Source organism: Aedes aegypti, chromosome 1, assembly GCF_002204515.2.
Source record: "Aedes aegypti strain LVP_AGWG chromosome 1, AaegL5.0 Primary Assembly, whole genome shotgun sequence".
NCBI classification, from domain to species: Eukaryota; Metazoa; Arthropoda; class Insecta; order Diptera; family Culicidae; genus Aedes; species Aedes aegypti.
Window position 1 is genome coordinate 146,430,657 of NC_035107.1, and position 21,158 is coordinate 146,451,814.

Here is a 21,158-nt window from a genome sequence, read left to right on the forward strand (position 1 = left end):
ATTTTTTTAAAATTTTACCCAGACATGCACCTTAACTATAGAAAACGACTGGTGAGCACAGATTTGATGGAGATTTTTTTCTGATAATAACGGTCAGGGGAGCCCGTGTTTTTGCTATTTCGTAGAAGACCACTTGAGGGTATCAGAAATTATATAGGAATGCATTTACCATTATTTAACAATTTCTGAATAATTGTTGTGTTATGATTCATTACGCAACTCAAAACAGTTGCGAAATGAATCATTACAGTACTGGTTGCAGTTGCGTAATGACTATTCCCGCACTGCATACTTTAGTGCAGGAAAGAAGGCCGTTTCATGACATATTGGCGTGATGAAAAACAGCCTATTACGATGAGAAATTGAAAAAAAAGTGTTACTAGCTTTTTGTTACTTGTCAATCAAATACTCCTAATTCACACGGACTATATCCTCTAAACAAATATATAAATAATTATCATAAGGTTCTAAAGTTTCTCAAACATACAGATTTGTGCATAGTGATCGACACTAGGCCAATGAAGATATGATCTAATCGGTTGTTAATACGAGTAATTAAAAATACATTCAGCATGTGCAAGATGCCCGTAAACAAAGTGTACGGAAAAATAGACCACTACCGTATCAGTACTTTTCCCATGACTGATCTAGATTTGCTGAAAGACAACATCAAACACTCCAGGGAATAACAATTCCTTATACTGTTTATATATCTCTGTGTATCTAATTGATGCAAGTGTCAGTAAATAGCGATATACAATTCGTTTATCACCCCGCCGCAATTCACTGTCAGGAAAATAAAACGCCAAACTGCTACTACAACTACAATTAGCGAGCAAGAATATACCCACTCGTAATCATCGTCATCGACGAAGATCTTCCATGCGTCCATTCAGCCAACGCGTGCCCACAGTGGTTTCAGTTGACAAATATGTGAGGCTGCTTCTCACTCGTGTGCGGAAGGCAACTTCTAGATCAATATTTTCTCACACGTGTCTCGACACTGCCGTTTATAACTTGAACGATACATTGAGTTCATTTCAAAGCCTGTTTGGGTAAAAGTAACTTCATCAACATTTACCACCGGATTCTCAAAATTTCTAATTACAGTAAAATAGGGTACCCACATAGCTATAGGTCGTAGCATAAATATAGAAAAAAGTCACAGCTTTCGCAGCACATAATAATTTCAGCTTCTGGATGTTTTGCAGGAACAGCTACTGAAATTTTTGTAAAAGTTCCTTAGGAATTTCATTTAGATTTTTTCCTTATAGAATTGCCCCAGAAGTTTCTCTAAGATTTTTATAAGTATTTCTGATGAAACTGCTTCGATTCTTTAATAAAGTGTTTTATTTTTGAACATTTTATGTTTTTCTTAAGCATTTTTAGAAGTTTTTGTTGGAATGTGTACATGATTTCTTGTTAAAATTGTCTATAAACTGTGTCCTTTGCGCGCTGAATCAGGCTATCACGAAACATAAAACGTACTGAAAATATATGACCAAAAAACTGTAACTAGGTCCTAATTGGACCATGTTCCCCTATATTTTGGAGAATTTCTGAACGAATTCTGTTCGGGAAGACTGAAAATGCTGGCGGAATTGTTGAAGAAAGGAGGAGAGAAACCATTTACCAAGAATCTTCAACTTCTAAAGTAGTTTTACAATTATCCCGGAAGTTTCTAGCTTCAGTGATATCCAGTTTTTTCCACTGCTATGAATCGCAAGTCAACTTGAATTGATATAAGGTTTCAACATATTTTTCCATGATCTTTCAGTTGCACTAATGATACAGTCCTTGAGTTGGCCAAAGTAGAAGCTTCTATAGCAGCCTGACTATCTGACATACTTCAGACTTCAACTCTTCCTACGAAGGGAGTTGTGTGGAAAATTTTCTGTAAGGAAAGTGACAAGAAATTGTCAGATCACTCGAAGCAAGGACAATTGTGTCCCAATTCACCAAAAGTGGAAACATCCAAATCACTAGGATTTCCTATAGACGGAGATTGTCCATGAAATTTGGTCACAACCAATTCCCAGTTTGCAAATGCAAAGTCTGCGAATTTACATTTAAATGTTCAAAGAAGATGCAGAAATGGTCAGATAATAATTCATCATCTGATACATGCCAATTCTTCAACTCGTGACTGATTCTGTTCGAGCAGAGCATTAAGTCTAACATTTCTTCTCTATTAGATGCCATGGAGGTTGGGCGATTGCCTATAATAAATAATCCAAGATCTGTACTACTAAAGTATTCTATCAGACTGGAGCTTCTCAAATTGATATCTGAAATGCTCCAGATGTTGTGATGAGTATTAGCATCACTGCCCACAACCAGCCGAAGGCCCTTTGTTAGGCAGTGCACGACAACTCTTTTGGAATAATTCGTTCAGCACTAAAAAGACCAGCAACGAAAAAACCAGATCGGTATATCTTAAAAGTCACCAAAGACGAAAAGTACAAAATACACTGTGTAAAACATACAATGCGAAACCATGAAGGTCAAAATTAAACTAAATTACATCTTTCTAATCCCACCCTTATTTAGCCTCAGTATTAAGACTGATATTGGCACGGTAAATTGCTGGGCATGGCGTACCATTGGTACCTCGGTTACCTGCAGGAATAAAATAGACACCTTTGAGCGGTCCTTAGCCTCTTGCCCAGCAACTACCTCCTCGTGGTACTGGCCAGAGTACGAGTAACCTTGGGGAAGATTGGATAACCATCCCCGGTGGGAACTTTGGTCGTATGCTTACAGGAAAGGGGAGGTTTGCTTTTGCTTTTGCTTCTGCAAACCTGGAGCGTCTGTACTCCACGTTAGGAGCAGCTCACAACAGCGTCTGTTCCCCATGTCGGGGGCGGCTGATCATCGTCCGAGTGCCAGATAAGGATCTAAGCTAAACTGTGCACTATGATCCTCCGAACATTTGGAGGGAATGGTACTCCGGAAATCTAGGGGATTGGTGTCAGGCCCTGCAAGCCAGCCGTAAAAACACATCAGCACAAGAACGTCAATTAGAGAATACGGACCGGAAAAATCGGCAAAGACCACAGCGACGGAAACGGACTAGCGATTGGAAACTCGGTACGTGGAACTGCAAATCTCTCAACTTCATCGGAAGCACTCGCATACTTTCCGAGGTACTGAAGATCCGCGGTTTCGACATCGTAGCGCTGCAGGAGGAGTGCTGGACAGGAGCAATGGTGCGAACGTTTAGAAGTAATCATAACATCTACCAGAGCTGCGGCAACACACGCGAGCTGGGAACAGCTTTCATAGTGATGGGTGATATGCAATGAACGAATGTTCAAGTTAAGAATCAAAGGCCGATTTTTTAACTTCAGCATAATCAACGTACATGGCCCACACTCCGGAAGCACTGATAATGACAAGGACGCATTTTACGTGCAGCTCGAACGCGAGTACGACCGCTGCCCAAGCCACGACGTCAAGATCATCATAGGAGATTTGAACGTTCAGGTTAGCCAGGAGGAGGAGTTCAGACTGACGATTGGAAAGTTCAGTGCCCACCGGCTGACGAACGAGAACGGCCTACGACTGATAGATTTTGCTGCCTTCAAGAATATAGCTATTCGTAGCACCTATTTCCAGCACAGCCTCCCGTATCGGTACACCTGTAGATCACCTTCAGCAGACAGAATCGCAAATCGACCACATTTTAATCGATGGACGCCACTTCTCCGACATAACCGACGTCAGAACCTATCGTAGCGCTAACAACTCCGACCACTACCTGGTGATGGTGAAACTGCGCCCAAAAAATCCGTCATCAACGACGCCCGCCTCGGCACAATCTAGCGCGACTGAAATAACCAGATGTCGCCAATGTGTACGCGCAGCATCTTGAGGCAGCGTTGCCGAATGAGGGCGCGCTCGATAGGGCCCCTCTTGAGGATTGCTGGAGGACAATCATTAACGAAGCTGCCGAAAGCATTGTCTGATATGTGGAATGGTAGTCAAAACACGATTGGTTCGTCGAAGAGTGCCGGGAGGTTTTAGAGGAGAAGAATGCAGCGCGGGCTGCAATGCTGCAGCAAGGTACGCGACAAAACGTGGAACGATACAGACTGAAGCAGAAACAGCAAACCCGCCTATTCCGGGACAAAAACCGCCGCCTGGAAGAGGTATGGAGTTGCTGTATTGTTCTCAAGAAACGCGGAACTTCTATCAGAAGCTCAACACATCCCGCAAAGGCTTCGTGCCGCGAGCTGAAATGTGCCGGGATAAGAATGAAAGCATCTTGACGAACGGACGCGAGGTGATCGAAAGGTGGAAGCAGCACTACGATGAACACTTGAATGGCGCAGAGAAGACAGGCACAGAAGGTCAGGACAGGGAAGGCTATGGCTACGTCAGCACATCGGACAGTGGAAACAACCAGCTCCCATGATGGGGGATGTTAAGGATGCCATTCAACAGCTCAAGAACAACAAGGCCGCTGGCAAGGATGGTATCGGAGCCGAACTCATCAAGATGGGCCCGGACAGGTTGGCCGGTTGCATAGGCTAATAGTCAGAATCTGGGAAACGGAACAGCTACCGGAGGAGTGGAAGCAAGGCGATATATGCTCTATCTACAAAAAGGGCGACAAACTGGAGTGTGAAAATTATCGTGCAATCACTATCCTAAACGCCGCCTACAAAGTGCTATCCCAGATTCTCTTCCGTTGTCTATCACCTATTGGAAACGAGTTCGTGGGAAGTTATCAAGCAGGTTTCATCGACGGCGTTTCCGTGCGGCAAATCCTCTAGAAATGCCGTGAGTACCAGGTCCCTACGCACCATTTTTTCATCGATTTCATGGCGGCATACGATAGTATAGACCGCGTAGAGCTATGGAAAATCATGGACGAGAACAGCTTTCCCGGGAAGCTCACAAGATTGATCAGAGCAACGATGGACGGTGTGCAAAACTGCGTGAAGATTTCGGGCGAACACTCCAGTTCGTTCGAGTCTCGATGAGGACTACGATAAGGCGACGGACTTTTGTGCCTGTTGTTCAATATTGTGCTTGAAGGTGTCATGTGGAGAGCCGGACTTAACAGTCGAGGCACGATTTTCATGAGATCCGGACAATTTGTTTGCTTCGTGGACGACATGGATATTGTTGGGAGAACCCGCCTTAAACGCGTAGCAACATGAGTCAAAACAAATTAAATTCTGGTTGGCGGAACTGAGCGTGACAGGGCCCGCCTAGGAAGCAGTGTTACGATAGACGGGGATACCTTCGAGGTGGTGGACGAGTTTGTCTACCTCGGATCCTTGTTGACGGCTGACAACAACGTTAGTCGGGAAATACGAAGGTGCATCATCGGCGGAGGTCGTGCCTACTATGGGCTCCAGAAGAAACTGCGGTCAAGAAAGATTCACCCCGCACCAAATGCACCAAAACGCTCATAAGGCCGGTAGTTCTCTATGGGCATGAGACGTGGACTATGCTCGAGGAGGACTTGCAAGCTCTTGGGGTTTTGAACGCCGAATGCTAAGGACGATTTTCGGCGGCGTGCAGGCGAACGGCGTGTGGCGGCGAAGGATGAATCATGAGACCGCTGAACTCTACGGCGAACCCAGTACCGTGAAGGTAGCTAAAGCTGGAAGGATACGCTGGGCAGGACATACTACACCTTTCGATCACCGACGATCAGGTGACAAAATACATCAGTCGTAAGCCGTTCTCGTTCGTCAGCCGGTTGGCGCTGAACTTTCCAATCGTCGGTCTGAACTCCTCCTCCTGGCCAACCTGAGCGTTCAAATCTCCTATGATGATCTGACGTCGTGGCTTGGGCAGCGGCCGTACTCACGTTCGATCTGCGCGTAAAATGGGTCCTTGTCGTTATCAGTGCTTCCGGAGTGTGGGCTATGCACGTTTGCTGAAGTTAAGGAATCGGCCTTTGATTCTTAACTTGCACATTCGTTCATTGATCGGCCACCACCCGATCACGCGCCTTTGCATATTACCCGTCACTATGAAAGCTGTTCCCAGCTCACGTGTGTTGCCGCAGCTCTGGTAGATAGTATGATTACCACTAAACGTTCGCACCATTGAACCTGTCCAGTACACCTCCTGCAGCGCTACGATGTCAAAACCGCGGATCTTCAGTACATCGGAGAGTATGCGAGTACTTCCGATGAAGTTGAGAGATTTGCAGTTCTACGTACCGAGTTTCCAATCGCTAGTCCATTTCCGTCGCTGTGGTCTTTGCCGATTTTTCCGGTCCGTATTCTCTCGTTGATGTTCCTGTGCTGATGTGTTTTTACGGCTGGCTTGCAGGGCCTGACACCAACTTCCTAGATTTCCGGAGTACCATTCCCCCTAAATATTCGGAGGGCCATAGTGCGCAGTTTAGCTTAGAGGCCTTATCTGGCACTCAGACGATGATCAGCCGCCCCTGACATGGGGAACAGACGCTGTTGTGAGATGCTCCTAACATGGAGTACAGACGCTCAAGGTTGACAGAAGCATAAGCAAAAGCAAACCCTCCCTTCCTTGTCAGCATACGACCAAAGTTCCCACCGGGGATGGTTATCCGATCTTCCCCAAGGTTACTCGTACCCCGGCCAGTACCACGAGGAGGTAGGGATGGGAGTTGTTGGGCAAGAGGCTAAGAACCGCACAAAGGGTTCTATTTTATTCCTGCAGGTACGCGAGGTACCAATGGTACGCAATGCCCAGCCATTTACCGTGCCAAAAATTATAAAAAACGAAAAATTTAAGTGATTTGTACATTTTTGGTGTCCTCGACAACTTGTCGTATTTTTACACGGTTCAAAACTTTCTTGTAAACGCGAAAGCTCTAGAACGCAAAATAAAAAAAAAATGTATCGCAGCCCCACCTATGCGGCGAAATTTCCAACTAACTTTTATCATCAAACCAAATAACAAACAAATCCAAGATAAGTCTCCTTTGACAACAACCGAAAAAGCACTCCTAAAGCGCTACAGGTTTTGTCTGGCTAAATTCAGCTCCTGGTCCAGTGTGCAATGTAGGCTTAATGTTTTATACGGATCTAATTTTGAAATAAAAAAAATGAACAACATCCTTGCCCTATAACTTTAAAAATAGTTAATATTGATGATTTATGATTTTATACCCGTAATTTGTCATCTACCAAACTCCTAACACAAACAGTAAACACATTTGAGTAACACATGTAATATATCAAAATAAAGATTTTTTTTTATAATCATTGTGACCATTTTACATTTATAAGGTATGATCACCGCATGACTTTATCATTAAGTCTATACTTATAGTGAAAGGGATTAACGAAAGTAATGAACTGAAAAGATGGATAGATATGTGTGATCAACACAATCGAAACGATGAATCGTTGCCTAACGGTCTTGAACGGCTAGATGTTGTAGTGTTGGTCACTGCTAACACTAGACAGGCAAATTTTTGTCGCCTCGACCTGTTAACTATATTTTTCGGCGTATATTACAGTTCTATCGATCGTTGGCATATTTTCAGAGATTGCCCAAGGGTTTATGGACAAAAGGTCGAAAGTCGAAACGTCGAAAGTAAAAAAGGTCGACAATTATTTGCTTGTTGGAATTGAGTGAATTTAGACCTTTTGTTCCTTCTTTTTTTTGTTCTTCGACCTTTTGTCTTTCGACCTTTTGTCATAGATTCTGCTCAAGTGATCCTATTTAAACGGACAAAAGGTCGAACATTAATTGCTTGTTGGAAATATTTTCCTTCTTTGGAAAATGATGTTCGACCTTTTGTCCTTACTTTTTTTTCGACCTTTTGCTCTTCGTCTTTTTGTCTTCCGCAAGCTCTTGAGGTCCAAGAGAACGGTTATCTACTGCGAACCCAGTATCCTGAAGGTGCCTTAAGCTGGAAGGGCATGTTGCAAGAATGTCGGACAAAGATGGTGAAAATGGTGTTTGCTTCGAATCCGGACGGAACAAGAAGGAGTGGAGCGCCGCGAGCTAGGTGGATTGACCAGGTGCACCAGAACCTGGAGAGCGTGGGTCGCAGTCGAACATGGAGAAAAGCGATTATTAAACCGAGTTAATTAGCGAAATATTGTTGACGAGGTTTTATCAAGTTAATTGATGTAGAAACAAATAACTAAAACAATAATGAAAGTCACGACCGCCAAGTTGACGTTGGATAACGTTAGCCTCTTCTATTTCCAGGCTTGAGACCGTCACTAACTTATGGAAGATTTCTGCTGCTAAAAATCCAATTAATTTTCACACTATTTGTTGCATGTCAATTCTGATTTATTATGAACATTGTGTGTTATTATTTTGTGTTAATACAAAATAATCACTTTACACGTATCCAGAAGCTTAGGCCATTATATTGAAGAATTGAATTTTAAGTGTATATTTAAACATTGTTAATTTGGAGCAATTAATTCAAAACAACTCTTTTCCATTGATTTTGGGTTACGAAATATTTGAATCATTCCTTAACAATAGAAAATATATTGCATTCCGACAGCACTGCAGCAGCGTCCTCTGAAACATTCTCAAACTGTCGTTTTGTCAATTCTTCTTTTTTCTGGCGTTACGTCCCCACTGGGACAGAGCCTGCTTCTCAGCTTAGTGTTCTTATGAGCACTTCCACAGCTATTAACTGAGAGCTTACTATGCCAATGACCATTTTTGCAAAACACATTAGCAAATATTACACAAATAACTCTTTAGTACACATTTGTTGGCCCTGAAAAAGGCCGATTGAACTGTGAGAATCGAGTAACAAGGACACATTTTGCCAGCAAACAGGCTGAAATCCTCTTCACCCGATAAGGTTCACGATGGCGATGACGATGGGCGCTTGAAGAAGCGGCTTGGGCTGATTTTCTTCAGTCATCTCGTAGCCAGCAATTTCACAAACCGGACACTAGATTTGCAACAGCTTAATGATTGTAATTTTTAGTGGAATTTTACTGATTTTGGTAAAATGATTACCGCAAATCACTAAAAATTTCACCAAAACTATTATTTAATTCACCGACAGTTCTGTTGCTGTCATTATTGCCAGTTATGTTGCGCTTAACGGTAGAAATATTTTCAGAACTTATTTCAACTTTCAAAATTAAATCGTCGTCCTGAAAAGGACGGTTGGGTGAGGATATCGTTGATCACCATTCCATGCTCAGGTTTAGTGGATTCAGTGGTAGTTTTGAATTGTGGTGTCGGTTGGGGTGATTTAACCTCCATATCTGTACAGCGTACGGCCCTGCCTCTTCAGAGCGTAGCCGACAGAATTCTGGATGACTTCAGCACACCGCGGGTTTTCTCATAGATCAGACCGAAGCTATGCTTGACGTCGCCACGGCGGATGGCGGGCTTGGCGATGATGCAATGGATGTTATCACGCAAAACCTTGCGATGACGCTTGGAGCTCCCTTGTCAGGCCGTGTAAACCACGGTCTATCTTCGGCAACGATTGAAACAAAACTGATGCTCGGCCGCCGGCTCGGCTGCTTTTATGCGGTACGTGATGGATGAATTCTTCTTGCTCGCTCGCTGTTCACTGTTCGTCTCGCTCGCTCGCAATAGAAGGTCATAAAAGGGACCGGCAGCCGCGCAAATTCAATCATTCGTTTGTTTCAATCCGTCCAGAGAACACTACTACGACGATGGCTCTTACCAAGCAGACTGCCCGTAAGTCCACTGGTAGAAAGCGGCCCCTCGCAAGCAGCCGGCCGCGAAAGTCACTCGCAAGAGCGCCCCAGCCATCAGAGGAGTCAAGAAGCCGTATCGCTATCGGCCAGGAACGGTCGCTCTGCGTGAGATCCGTCGCTACCCGAATTCGAAGGAGCTGCTGATCCACAAGTTGGATTCGATCGACAATTTCTTACCAAATCAAATCATCAACAAAGCTGTTGCTGATAAGTTTTAGCTTTCAATTCGACAAGTTGATACTAATCGCTTTGGCATGCATGTTAGTGACAACGACAACGGCATTATTCATTCATCGCTAAATGCGAGGCAAACCGGGATGTAGTGCGGTCCGCAATTTATCTCTCATGCACACAATGTCGACAATTGCCCTGCGGCCCCTGCGCGAGCGCGATGGGAAGTTGATTGCTTGGCTCTGTGATTCTCGAAAAGCACTATTTTTGACCCTGATGAGTGATTGCAGTGACTGTCCGAAATATGAATCCATCACATCCATTCACCAGTAATGTCGCTCTTCACGGTGTGAAATTCTCATAACTTTTTTTCAAAATTAAATTGTCGTCCTGAAAAGGACAGTTGGTGGTACTCACAAACGATCGAACTGGGTTTTCATTCCATTCTTAGACAGAAATACACCAAAAGATTACCGAAGACGATTGAATTAAAATTCGATCATGCACGTGCACGTGAAGTGGAATTTGGTTGGCTTCGACTGAACACGAGATAATAAAGAAAAGTAAGAAGAATACCGAAAGGGATGTTTCCATTTGAATGACGTGGCTAAGATATCGCGCAATGATGTCTGTGTCAGGAATACACAAGAAAAATATGCTTTTCTATGAAAAATAAGACATACCTCGCTATTTCCCAATTTTTCATGAGAATTAATAGTTTTGATTGTTGGAGTAGATTCGTAGAAAGATTTCCAATCGATTGGTGCAAGAATCTTGAAAATCTATCCGGGCGTTAGTAAGTTATTAACAGTCAAAATCTAACCACTTTCCATGACGCGAGCGATTTTTCGTTTTTCGAAATTGTACCCCAGTATGCTGCCGTAAGACGTTATCCAACGTCAAAACCAACTTGTGTAGCAAAGCCACGCACCGTTTTAGTTCACATTTCGATCGCCTTCGGTTGCACAATAAACCCCATCGCGACCACGGTGCAACCGAATGACTCCTCGTCGCTGGATTGTTTAATACCAGAGTGCTTCTCGCGCGTCCAACACATATGTTCGAAGCTTTTCCTCCCTAAGTAACTCATGCTGCTCGAAAACGATTCGGCAGCAGTTGAGTTCGAGGCTCGCCCAAGTCCACATCTTCTTCCGATTCGTTGCGAGCCGGGAATAGAGGAGCTAATTTTAATTCAATTCAATTCATCTTTTAACCGATCGTGATTGAAGCTATTAGCAAACAGTGCTTACTCTCTCATTCAGCGACTTAGCAATGGAAATGGTGGAAACTGGTGCAGTGGTAAATGATACAAGTGCTTGGGAAGTGTATGGGCGATTATTAACCGAAATCGGTGCATTGTGTCGTTGCAGAATGTGGACATGAATGCTTCCGAAAAGTCACCCCAAAAAAGAGGCGCCGACATTAACTATGGGATCGACGATGCGCCACCTTGGTACCTCAGCATCTTTATGGCTTTGCAGGTATGAACTAGTCTACTTTGCCAAGCCACGTGCCATGAATCTGTAATTAATGACGTGAATAGACAAGAATATTATAAATAATACCGAAGTACAAATGACACGAATGAATGGCAAACAGTTTTGGCTAGATGGATTGAAATCTCTTATCGTTGTTCCAAACACGATCTCCGGATAAAGGCTCTTCTTTGCATTAAGGGAGATATAATGAACCACCTTGCGTCTCCATGTGAGCTATGGATGACACAGGTTTATGGCGGTTGGCTTGGATTGCATTACCTAGATATATAAAAGGGAATTTAGAATTAATAACGTTCATGTTTCAAAATTCAGTTTCTGTGTGAACGGACTTCCGCTAGAATAGGTAAAGTTCCCGTTACTATTCTCGTGATTATGGAAGTAAACTTGAGGTAACAATATCACTTGAGTAGGATAAAAATGTGAAATAGTTATATTCAGCCATTCCATGAAAAATCGATTTTGTGGTTCACCGAATTCCGTGAAAATTCGCTATTTTGTTCCTTATCCGAGATAAAGATGTTTTAATAATCATAATTTTTGAAGCGCTTGACCGATTTTCAATTTTCTTGGACGAAATGAAGCTAAAAATTTTGACTTTTCAAGAATAATATAAAATTTCACAAAAAATGATTTTTTATTGAAAAAAAAACCAAAAAAATTCGTGTTTTGAAGCCCTCGAGACCAAAGGGGCTATTGCTGTTCTCATTTTTTTCTTGAAAATCTAGAGAATTTAACGTTTACTGTCAAATTTTAAGCGATGTATGTTTCTTAGTTTTTGAGATATATTCTCTTGAAAATAAAAAAAAAATCGGTCTTTTTTTATCGGAAGTCACTGTAAGTCTCAGCGCATTAGATTTTTTATTTCTAAAATATCATAGCTTTTGAACAGCTTCACACTTAAATTATTTCACCGACCTCAGTAAAATTTTTCGCCGAGAACCCAACAGCTGAGAGCTCGGTAAATTTTAACGCCGAATCTCGGTACTTATTTTACCGAGATTTCGGCAATCCGAATTTTTTGCCGAGATCTCGGCGAACGTTACCGAGATTCGGTAAACGTTTACCGAGATCTCGGTAAAAGTTTTACTGAGAATCGTCAAATTATTACCGAGATATCAGCTGTTGGGTTCTCGGCGAATCCGTTTAAGTGTGAACCGATTTACTTTTTTTTATGAAAAGAAAGCTTAAGATTTCAATCTTCAGCTTTCATTTCGTCCAAGACAACTGAAAATCAGTCAAGCGGTTCAAAAATTATATTTAAAAAAATATATTAAAAAATTGCGAAGGCGCGATATTTCTGGTCACCCTATTTCGGAAATGGTCACCCTAATCAAAAAATCCAAAACACGTGTATCCTTATTTCGGATAAGGAACAAAATAGCAAATTTTCACGGAACTCGGTGACCCACTAGATCGGGTTTTCATGGAATGGCTGTATTTGTAAAGTTATGAAATTATGAAGAAAGAATCTGACTTTCAAGTAAAGAAATTCTGTCTAGCTAGTATGGTTGAGGAGGAGCACTTTATCAGAACTAACAAAGCTCATTATTTAAACTGTATTTTCTAGATTCCACGATTTCTTTTTGTCAGCTTTGTATTTAACCTATTTTTACCTTATTTTGTTGACTTGATTTTTCTGGCATTACGTACTTACTGGGACGGATAGAGGAAAGCACTAATATTCGAACTACAAGAATTCTGTTTCAATTTTCGGATTTCCATACAGAGCTGGTCGAAATCGTATGAATGTGTCGAAAACTAGTACGAGGTCGAAAATTGGGACTCTTCTCCTACTGCATCTCAGCTAAGTGTTTTGCAAAACTATCCACACTAATTGCGTTATAAGGGGGTGGGTGGGTGTTGAAAACGGCCATTTTTGGCGTTATGAAATTTGTGAATAAACCTTAAGATAAAATAAAGGTGAAAAATGTGAAGTATGCGTTTACGTTGACCTATTTCCTAATAAGAATTTGGTTATCTGGAGGCACAAACCCGTGTACCGTATTTACAGATCTTCGGTAAACGTTTACTGAAAACTCGGTAGTTTTGACAGCTGAGGCACGAAAGGTCAATAATCTATTCGTTTACCGATCGTTTAGCTGTTGAGATTTTGGTAATTAGATTACCGAATTAGATGATTTGGTCTAAGTGTGTAAGATGTAATACTCCACTGCACTTTGACGTCACGCATCAATTTTGATAGGTACTGGTCCTGTTGTTTACAGTTTGGACTTAGTACTTTTTTTCGAATCATACTTAATTTCGTGAAAGTTTGCTGTTAGGAGAGGTCAAATCCACTGCAGATACCCACGGATCGTATTATTCTATCTTCCTACCGTGGAAAATCGTCACCATCAGCATGCTGGTGATAGAAATGCGAAGATGAAAAAATGATGGTAAAAACGACTAAGTCCGAAACGTGAACAACAGGATCAGCAGCTGTCAAATAAGTGAAGTTAGGCTCTTCATATGCAGCGCTCTATTTAGCCAAATTCGATCAATTCATTCACTGAAAAAAGTACCGTATTGCGGGGTAATATTGATCAGTTATTTTGATATTTCTTGAACATTTCATTTTAAAATGCAAATGGATTAAATTTTATATTTTTGGAACAAGTACTGGAACCCGTTGCTCGTGACTACTGTATTTTATTTTATTAAAGTTTTAAGCATGTGTAAGTGTTATGCGATTTTTAGGGTGAAATTGATTACCCATGTAAGCAATGATCGATAGTATTTAAAATGTCGTTACTTACTAAAATCATGGTCCATCAGGCATGGTACATGAGAACCAAAATCTTACGATTTAATTTTTGAGTTATTTGAGTTAAAATTAAAAACACGGGAATCGTAGCAAGCTGCTCCACACAGCAAGCGCGTGAAAGGCTGATTTTTTTTGCTCTGTCACGGTTCTTCTCAATACCGCGTGATTTACAATTCGGCTGGCCAAAACTCGGGTTTGACTGATTTGTTCTTTTAAAAGTTTTTCGCGAGTTCTTACGATAGTGGTTTGTAATGAATCGTGAAGAACATAGTGTTTTTACTTGCTTTGCGGATCAAGAGTGTGTATCGATTTATGCCGCGATACAACGAATTAAGCACTTTTTCAGGGCATCTGGTGAGTTTGTTCCTTTTAAAAGAAACCGGCTTTCGCAAGGCCGTTGGAGATAACGGAGCAAACGTTTTTTTGTGAGCATTTTTTTACATATTGGTCATGATCATTAGGAGTGATATTTATTTGTTCGATTCACCCGATTCACCCATTTCCGCCGTTGCTTAACATAGAGTAAGGTAGGGTAAAAGTTCGACCTTAGTGGTATAATCAAAGTTTCCAGGAAAATAATAGCAAATGAAACAAAACAGATACCATACAGTAAACTTTCAACATGTTGACTATAATTTTGCTTGTAACAATATATTTATCCAATTTTAGTTATGACAGTTTCAAAATTGATTGTCTAAAACGAACTATTGCCTCACCGGTGAGGTAAGAGTTCGAATCTAGTGTGGGGCAAAATTTCACTGGCTAAAACACAAAATATCGATACTTTTATGACAGGCATACTTTGTACTAGCCGTAATCTTATGCTTGCCGAAAAAAAACACGCAAAACTAAGAGGGAATGTAGAATTTTTTTGACATTTTTCTCACGATCAGGCAAATTTTGCTTAATTTGAAGATAATATGTGAATTTTAGGCAATTTTCAAAATTTTCCGTGAGTTTATACATGGGTCGAACTTTTGCTCCACTATGGGCCAAAAATTGTTTCCAAGCATTTTTCAAAAAACAAATACACCTCAAAGCATCCTTATGTAAGGGCGTTTCTAGGCCTATCATTTTAAAAAAAGATTTTATCTTTGTTTGGTTCCATGCTTCGAAAGTTTGACCAAAAATTACAAGATTCACGTCAAAAAACAACAAATAGCCATAACTTTTCCAAATCTCAAGCGATTTTCATAATATTTGGGGTGAAAGTCTCTTACTTGAATAGCATTCAAACCACCATGACAGTTGTAATTTTTGGCTTGAATTGAGCTAGAAATCATAAAAAGAAATTCTTGCCCCACTCGAACTTTTGCCCCACTTTACTCTAAAGTTTGCCATGCGTTGTGGGTGCTCAGACGGTTCATTTGTTTACGGCTTCAGCTTTTTTATTAATATGCGTGATTCGCTCGATGGTTTTTTTTTTATTTTGCTTTCAGAATTTGTCATTTATAGCAATTTTTTTTAATATATTTTTTTTTTCTTTTGCTTTTATTTAAAATACAGTGCCTTACAATTTTGGCAACACCTGTTTTTGGCAACATTTTGAGCCAAAATGAAAATGGAACGAGATGTGGAACGTATTTATAAGTTATAAACTAGCTTCATAAATTGGTGGAGTACGTGGTAATCGACAAAAGCAAGTGAAAGAAAGCATCAAATGTTAAGCAGGTCAGCTATACCGTGTGATATATGAATCGGATTATTAGTGGTGGTCTGATGAGCCTTTCAAATTATCTCGTGGTATTTTTTTATTTAAGGTATTTCTGCCGGCATTTCAATTCCAGCCCAAATTACTTCTTTATCATGATTTTTTTTCGAGAAATTCCTTCCAGCCCTCTGATTATTCAGTTTACTATTCTCAGCAGAATATTTCCCGAATCTTAACAAACGAACACAATGCACTTAGCATGGGACACGGTTATATGAGAAATTTAGAATTTCGATCCAGTCCACTTTTTGAATTGTATTTAGGTCCCATAGCAACTGTGCAAAATTTTAGCTCGATCGGATTTTAGCGCCTGCCGTTCAAAATTTGTATGGGATTTACTGTGAGAAAACTTGCTTTTGCAAAGAAAAATCGCCAGAGGTCGCCCATTGTCCTCTACAAAAATTCCGAACACAGATCACGATGGGTATTTCTACGATTAACAACATTGCCGAACATCGCAAAGCAATCCGAAGCTTGTGAAAAAAAGTTATTAAGCATAGACTATCCGGAAATTTTGCCGGATTTTGTTATTATTGTTATTCTTTTACGTGTTAATCAACGTCACCGTGCCAATAGGTTTTCATTGAATAACTTTTTTTACAAGTGTCGGATTGTTTCGCGGTCTTCGGCAGCATTCTTCATCATAAACATACCTATCGAGGTCTGTGTTTAGAATTTTAATAGAGGTCAATTTTGGTCAGAATTTAGAATAGAGATTGACCTGGCGAATTTTCTTTGCAAAAGTAAGTATTCCCATAGTAAATCCCATACAAAATTTGAACGGCTTGCGCTAAAATATAGTGTTTCCGACCGAGCTAAAATTTTTGCACAGTTGCTATGGGACCTAAATGCAATCCAAAAAGTGGACTGGAGCGAGAATCAAAATTTTGTCCCACACTAATGCACATTGGTACCGTAGCCATAAGACTGGCCTTTAAACAAAAAAGTTGTGAAACTCAACGGGGCACCCCTAGATATGAGTCTTGGGGTAAGAAAAACGCTCTCTCAAAATTTTAACTTTATTGGTTCCTCCACCAGCTGGCGCATTCGATTTGAAGTTTGTATGGGATATTCTTCTCACATATATTGAAAATTGATCCTATGTCACTGTTTCGTCCCATATACTAATTGTTCGCGTTCAAATAAGCCCAGAATGCCAAATACACTAGTTGATACCCTAATGAACATAATTGCAGAAGATTGTATCTGAATTCAATCTCATTTTCATTACTCTTTCAGTTGTTGAAAGTTAGGCTTAGATTCGCACTCCCGTACAGTCGCTTATATGCATGCGACATGTGCCTCAGCTCGCCCAGCGTCATAGGTGGCTATGATGCGCTTAGTGGCTACTTCCAAGCTATGTTGAAGAAATACAAGCAGTATTGCATGATATACTTCAGATGGTTAAAACACTATTAATTTTGATCATGGTACAATCTTCTACAATATTCTTCGCTATTACATCAAGTCAGAGGCGCGTCCATGTTCGAAACCATGGGTAGGACAAACATTGACAAATATTTTGTGCACAGTGTAGCAAAGAAAAATTTTGGCCCTGGACTGGAAATTTTAAGCATATATATTTTAGAGGCTCAAACGCAAAGCGTGTAAGTGACATTTTGATTCTGAACGATTCGTTCTAACGATATTTTCAGGTGATTTTTTCGCTCAGCAGAAAAAGAAACATCATGATTCTTAGAAGACTGTTTTTTTTTATTTCCATACTACTTGTATAGAATGAAAAATTGCGAAAAAAAACTTTTAACACTTCAGTCGTCGCGCTGTTGTATTTTGTACAACAGTGGTGAAAAAACCTCGCTAATCGTACACAGCATCAGCGTGGTGGTTCAGACGGTGGCAAACCGCGCGACGACTGAAGGGTTAAATAGATTTTCTTAAAACAAGGTATTTGTCTCTGACCCCCCTTCTTGCTTCTAACCCCCTCATTTTCATGCGAGTTGTTACCACAAGACTAAGAATGCTTTTCGTCTTAACAAAGCTGGTTGCGACTGAGTGACATTACGACAAGTATTACTGAATTTGTTTTATAATGATTTTCTCTACGAATTTCATCGATTTATTATTGTTTTCCATGGAATTTCTCTACGAATTTTCATAGGAAATTTCTCTAAGAATTTTATTCAGGATACCTCAAGAATTCAACATGAATTTTTCCAAGGAGAAATGGAAGATCTCCAAAGATTATTTCAGTAATTATCTTTGAGGAATTTTTCAAGAAGTTCATACACCCACGATTTTATCCAGTGATTCATCCATCGATTTTTCTGGCACATCGTCCAATATTCCCGGCCAAACCTTTTCTTTAATTCAATCAATAACTTCACCAGAGATTCCAAAGGATTTCCTGTAAAATTTGATTTTCAGGATTTATGCAAGATTTCAACTAGGGATTTCTTCAAATTTACTTTCGGCAATTGCTCCAGAGATAAGATCTAAGATTTCTACAAAAAAAATAATTCTTTGAGATTTTCTCAAGATGCATGAAAAAATAGCTTCCAGAAATTTTTAAGAAGATCTCATTTTTTTGATCGCAGCACGCAGTTTAGAAGTAATGTCATATCAAATGGACTTGACCCATTCAGTAAAGAGATTGCTTTGCTTTTCTTGAAAGAAACAGGAAACTAAGCATAAATCTTGAAAGTTTTTTTTTTCTTCCAGGAATGTCTCCTGGGAAATAACAAGAAAATTTTCTAAAAAATAAATACGTGAGGAATTTTTAAAGAAATCCTAGATAAACCTCTTACAAAATTTGTATAAGTCACCCTTAATGAACAAGGTTCTCTGAAATAACTCTCTGATTAAAAATCGCTCGAATCTCGGAGTAGTATTTCTTAGGATTTTCTTAAGAAATTTCTTGAAAAACAGCTCTATAGAAATTTCTTAAGCAATATTCGAAGGAAATTAAAAAAACTTAAATTAAATTTAAAGATTGCATGGAATTTTTTTGACAAACTATTCAATAAATGCTTGGTAAAACTAGTTGTTTGAAGAACCCTTCAAGGAATTTTTGATTTCTGAGAGAAAACGTGAATGAATTCTTGAAGAAATCCACATGAACAGGCGAAGAAACTGTACTGTTCGACCAAATATCCAAACCCTGTCAAAAACACACACATAAATGTTTTATAGCAAGTCTGTGGATTAAATGAATAAAACAGACCATCGAGGTCTTTAGTTCTGGACTGTGACTGAGAGCAGACGTGTTTCTTTATAGTTCCGAAATATCTTAAAAGTTTATACAAAAATTATAAAAGTGGCGACTGTAGGAGAAGATTTTTTTTTTTTTTCAAATTTGGTGATTTGAGAAGTTGTGTAATATTTATCTCAGCAGTGGTTTGGGGAAGCGTGCATAATCAATTGCCCTGTGAGAGAAGAAATCAGTATTCAAAAATCTGCATAGCGTGGTCAGTGGGCTAGGACAAAGCATCTGACACGTGGGTGTATATTAGAAAGAGATTGCAAAGTGATATCGACATTGGTTGGATAGTGAAAATCGTGGAATAGCGTTTTCATGAAAATTTCATGCCGTAGTTAACAGATAAGTTTCATTTAGATTCAATAAATTTTACGATCAATTCAGCCATTTTGTAACTTGGAAGTCAAGCCTTAGAAAATTTGTAAAGCTGATATCTTTTGTGTATGGACAATAGGTTGAATTGTGTATTGAACGAAGGATCAGTGCCAGCTATTATACGGTGAGTTGAGTGTGAGAACAAAGGTGAGACACCGGCGGCCCGATAGTGAAGCGTGAGAACTGTTAAAGTGAGTATTGAGTATACCGAAAGGCTTTGAAGGCATCAGTGAGCGAGGGAAGGCATCAGTGAGCGAGAGAAGACATCAGTGAGCGAGTGAAGACATCAGTGAGCGAGGGAAGACATCAGTGAGCGAGAGAAGGCATCAGTGAGCGAGAGAAGACATCAACCTTTGGTGAGCAACCAAGTAGAAATTGATTGAGTGACGGCTGAAATTAGTTATCGGAGAAGAGAAACTACGATTGGTACCACTAGGCAATCCACGAAGTGTACAGCAACACTAGAGCACGTTTGGCCGTTGGTTCAGCGACATCAGCGGGGTGCTGTGGAATAACTGGTGATTCAACCATGTCATCTTTGATCGGCACCGTGGATCATTATGTGCGTGGCTCCAGTTTTGGAGATTATATGGAACGCATGAACATTTTATATTCTTTGAACAACATTCCCGAAGCTAACAAAAAAAATTTGTTCATAACTTTGAGTGGACCAGTAATATTTGAAGAGGTCAAGTTGATATTTCCAGGAGTTCCAATTGCGTCCATAAATTATGAACAAATGATTGGAAAACTTAAAGAGCGTCTAGATAAAGTCAAACCTAACATGTTATACAGACATAAATTCAATGCTCGTACACAGGGTGTTGATGAACCAGCTGAGAACTATGTGTTGGCTTTGAAATTGTTAGCGAGCCAGTGTGGTTTTGGTGCATACAAGGATGAAGCAGTTAAAGACAAAATTATTTTCGGTTTGCGTGATGAGGAATTAAAACACACTTTACTAATGAAAGACAATATGACGTTAGAAGAAGTTGAAGAATTAGTGGTACGTACTGAATTAGCAAAACTTCGCGCAAAAGAGTGTAAAGATAGAGATGATATGGTAAAGAGTGTCAATTCTGTGAAATATCGTTTGGGTAATAGAAGTGATCAGGATGGTTTCAGCAAGGACAGCAGATTGACGCGCGCATATGACAATCGGTATCGTAGTCGCAGTAGAAGTTTGAGTAGAGAACGTGATCGTGTATTCAATTATAACCGAAATGACCGTAGGAATTATCGAGATGATGAATCTAAACGATACCAAGCGCGTCGCGTTTATGAAGATGACAATCCGCATGCTAATGTCATTTGCAATTATTGCAAAAAACGTGGACACGTAAAGCGAAATTGTTTTAAGCTCAAGAACAGAAAACATGTGAATTTTGTAGAGGAACAACAGATGGATAGCTATGATTTCAAAAGGCTTAGTATTAGGGATTCAGAGGATGAAGAAGTCGACTACCCATGTATGATGATTTCTACTAAACATAAAGTCAGTAAGCCTTGCCTTGTTAGCGCGTTGATTGAGAAAATCAAATTAAACATGGAAATTGATTGTGGTGCGGCAGTTTCGGTTATCAGTTTAACGACATACAAGAAACATTTCTTTAACATCCAAGTATCCAGCTGCAATAGTCGTTTAGTGGTAGTGAATGGACAACAGTTGGGCATATTCGGGAAAATGGACGTGGACGTTATTGTTAACAACATTCAGCATGAGGTCTCTCTAATCATTCTAGACGGTCCA

The 21,158-nt window shown here is 40.2% G+C and overlaps 1 protein-coding gene across 2 annotated transcripts in view; it reads left to right on the forward strand.

Moving 5' to 3' along the window:
• The first annotated feature begins 10,895 nt into the window (after positions 1-10,895).
• The window catches only part of LOC23687387 (solute carrier family 23 member 2), a 57,367-nt gene continuing 47,104 nt past the window's right edge, over positions 10,896-21,158 (forward strand). Inside the window, exons 1-2 of one of the 2 annotated variants that reach the window (XM_021850246.1) lie at positions 10,896-11,141; positions 11,213-11,323. In XM_021850246.1, coding sequence (XP_021705938.1) covers positions 11,115-11,141; positions 11,213-11,323 — 138 coding nt within the window. In that variant the 5' untranslated portion in view covers positions 10,896-11,114. The remainder of the gene's footprint in view (positions 11,142-11,212; positions 11,324-21,158) is intronic. The other variant, XM_021850238.1, reaches the window with a different exon arrangement.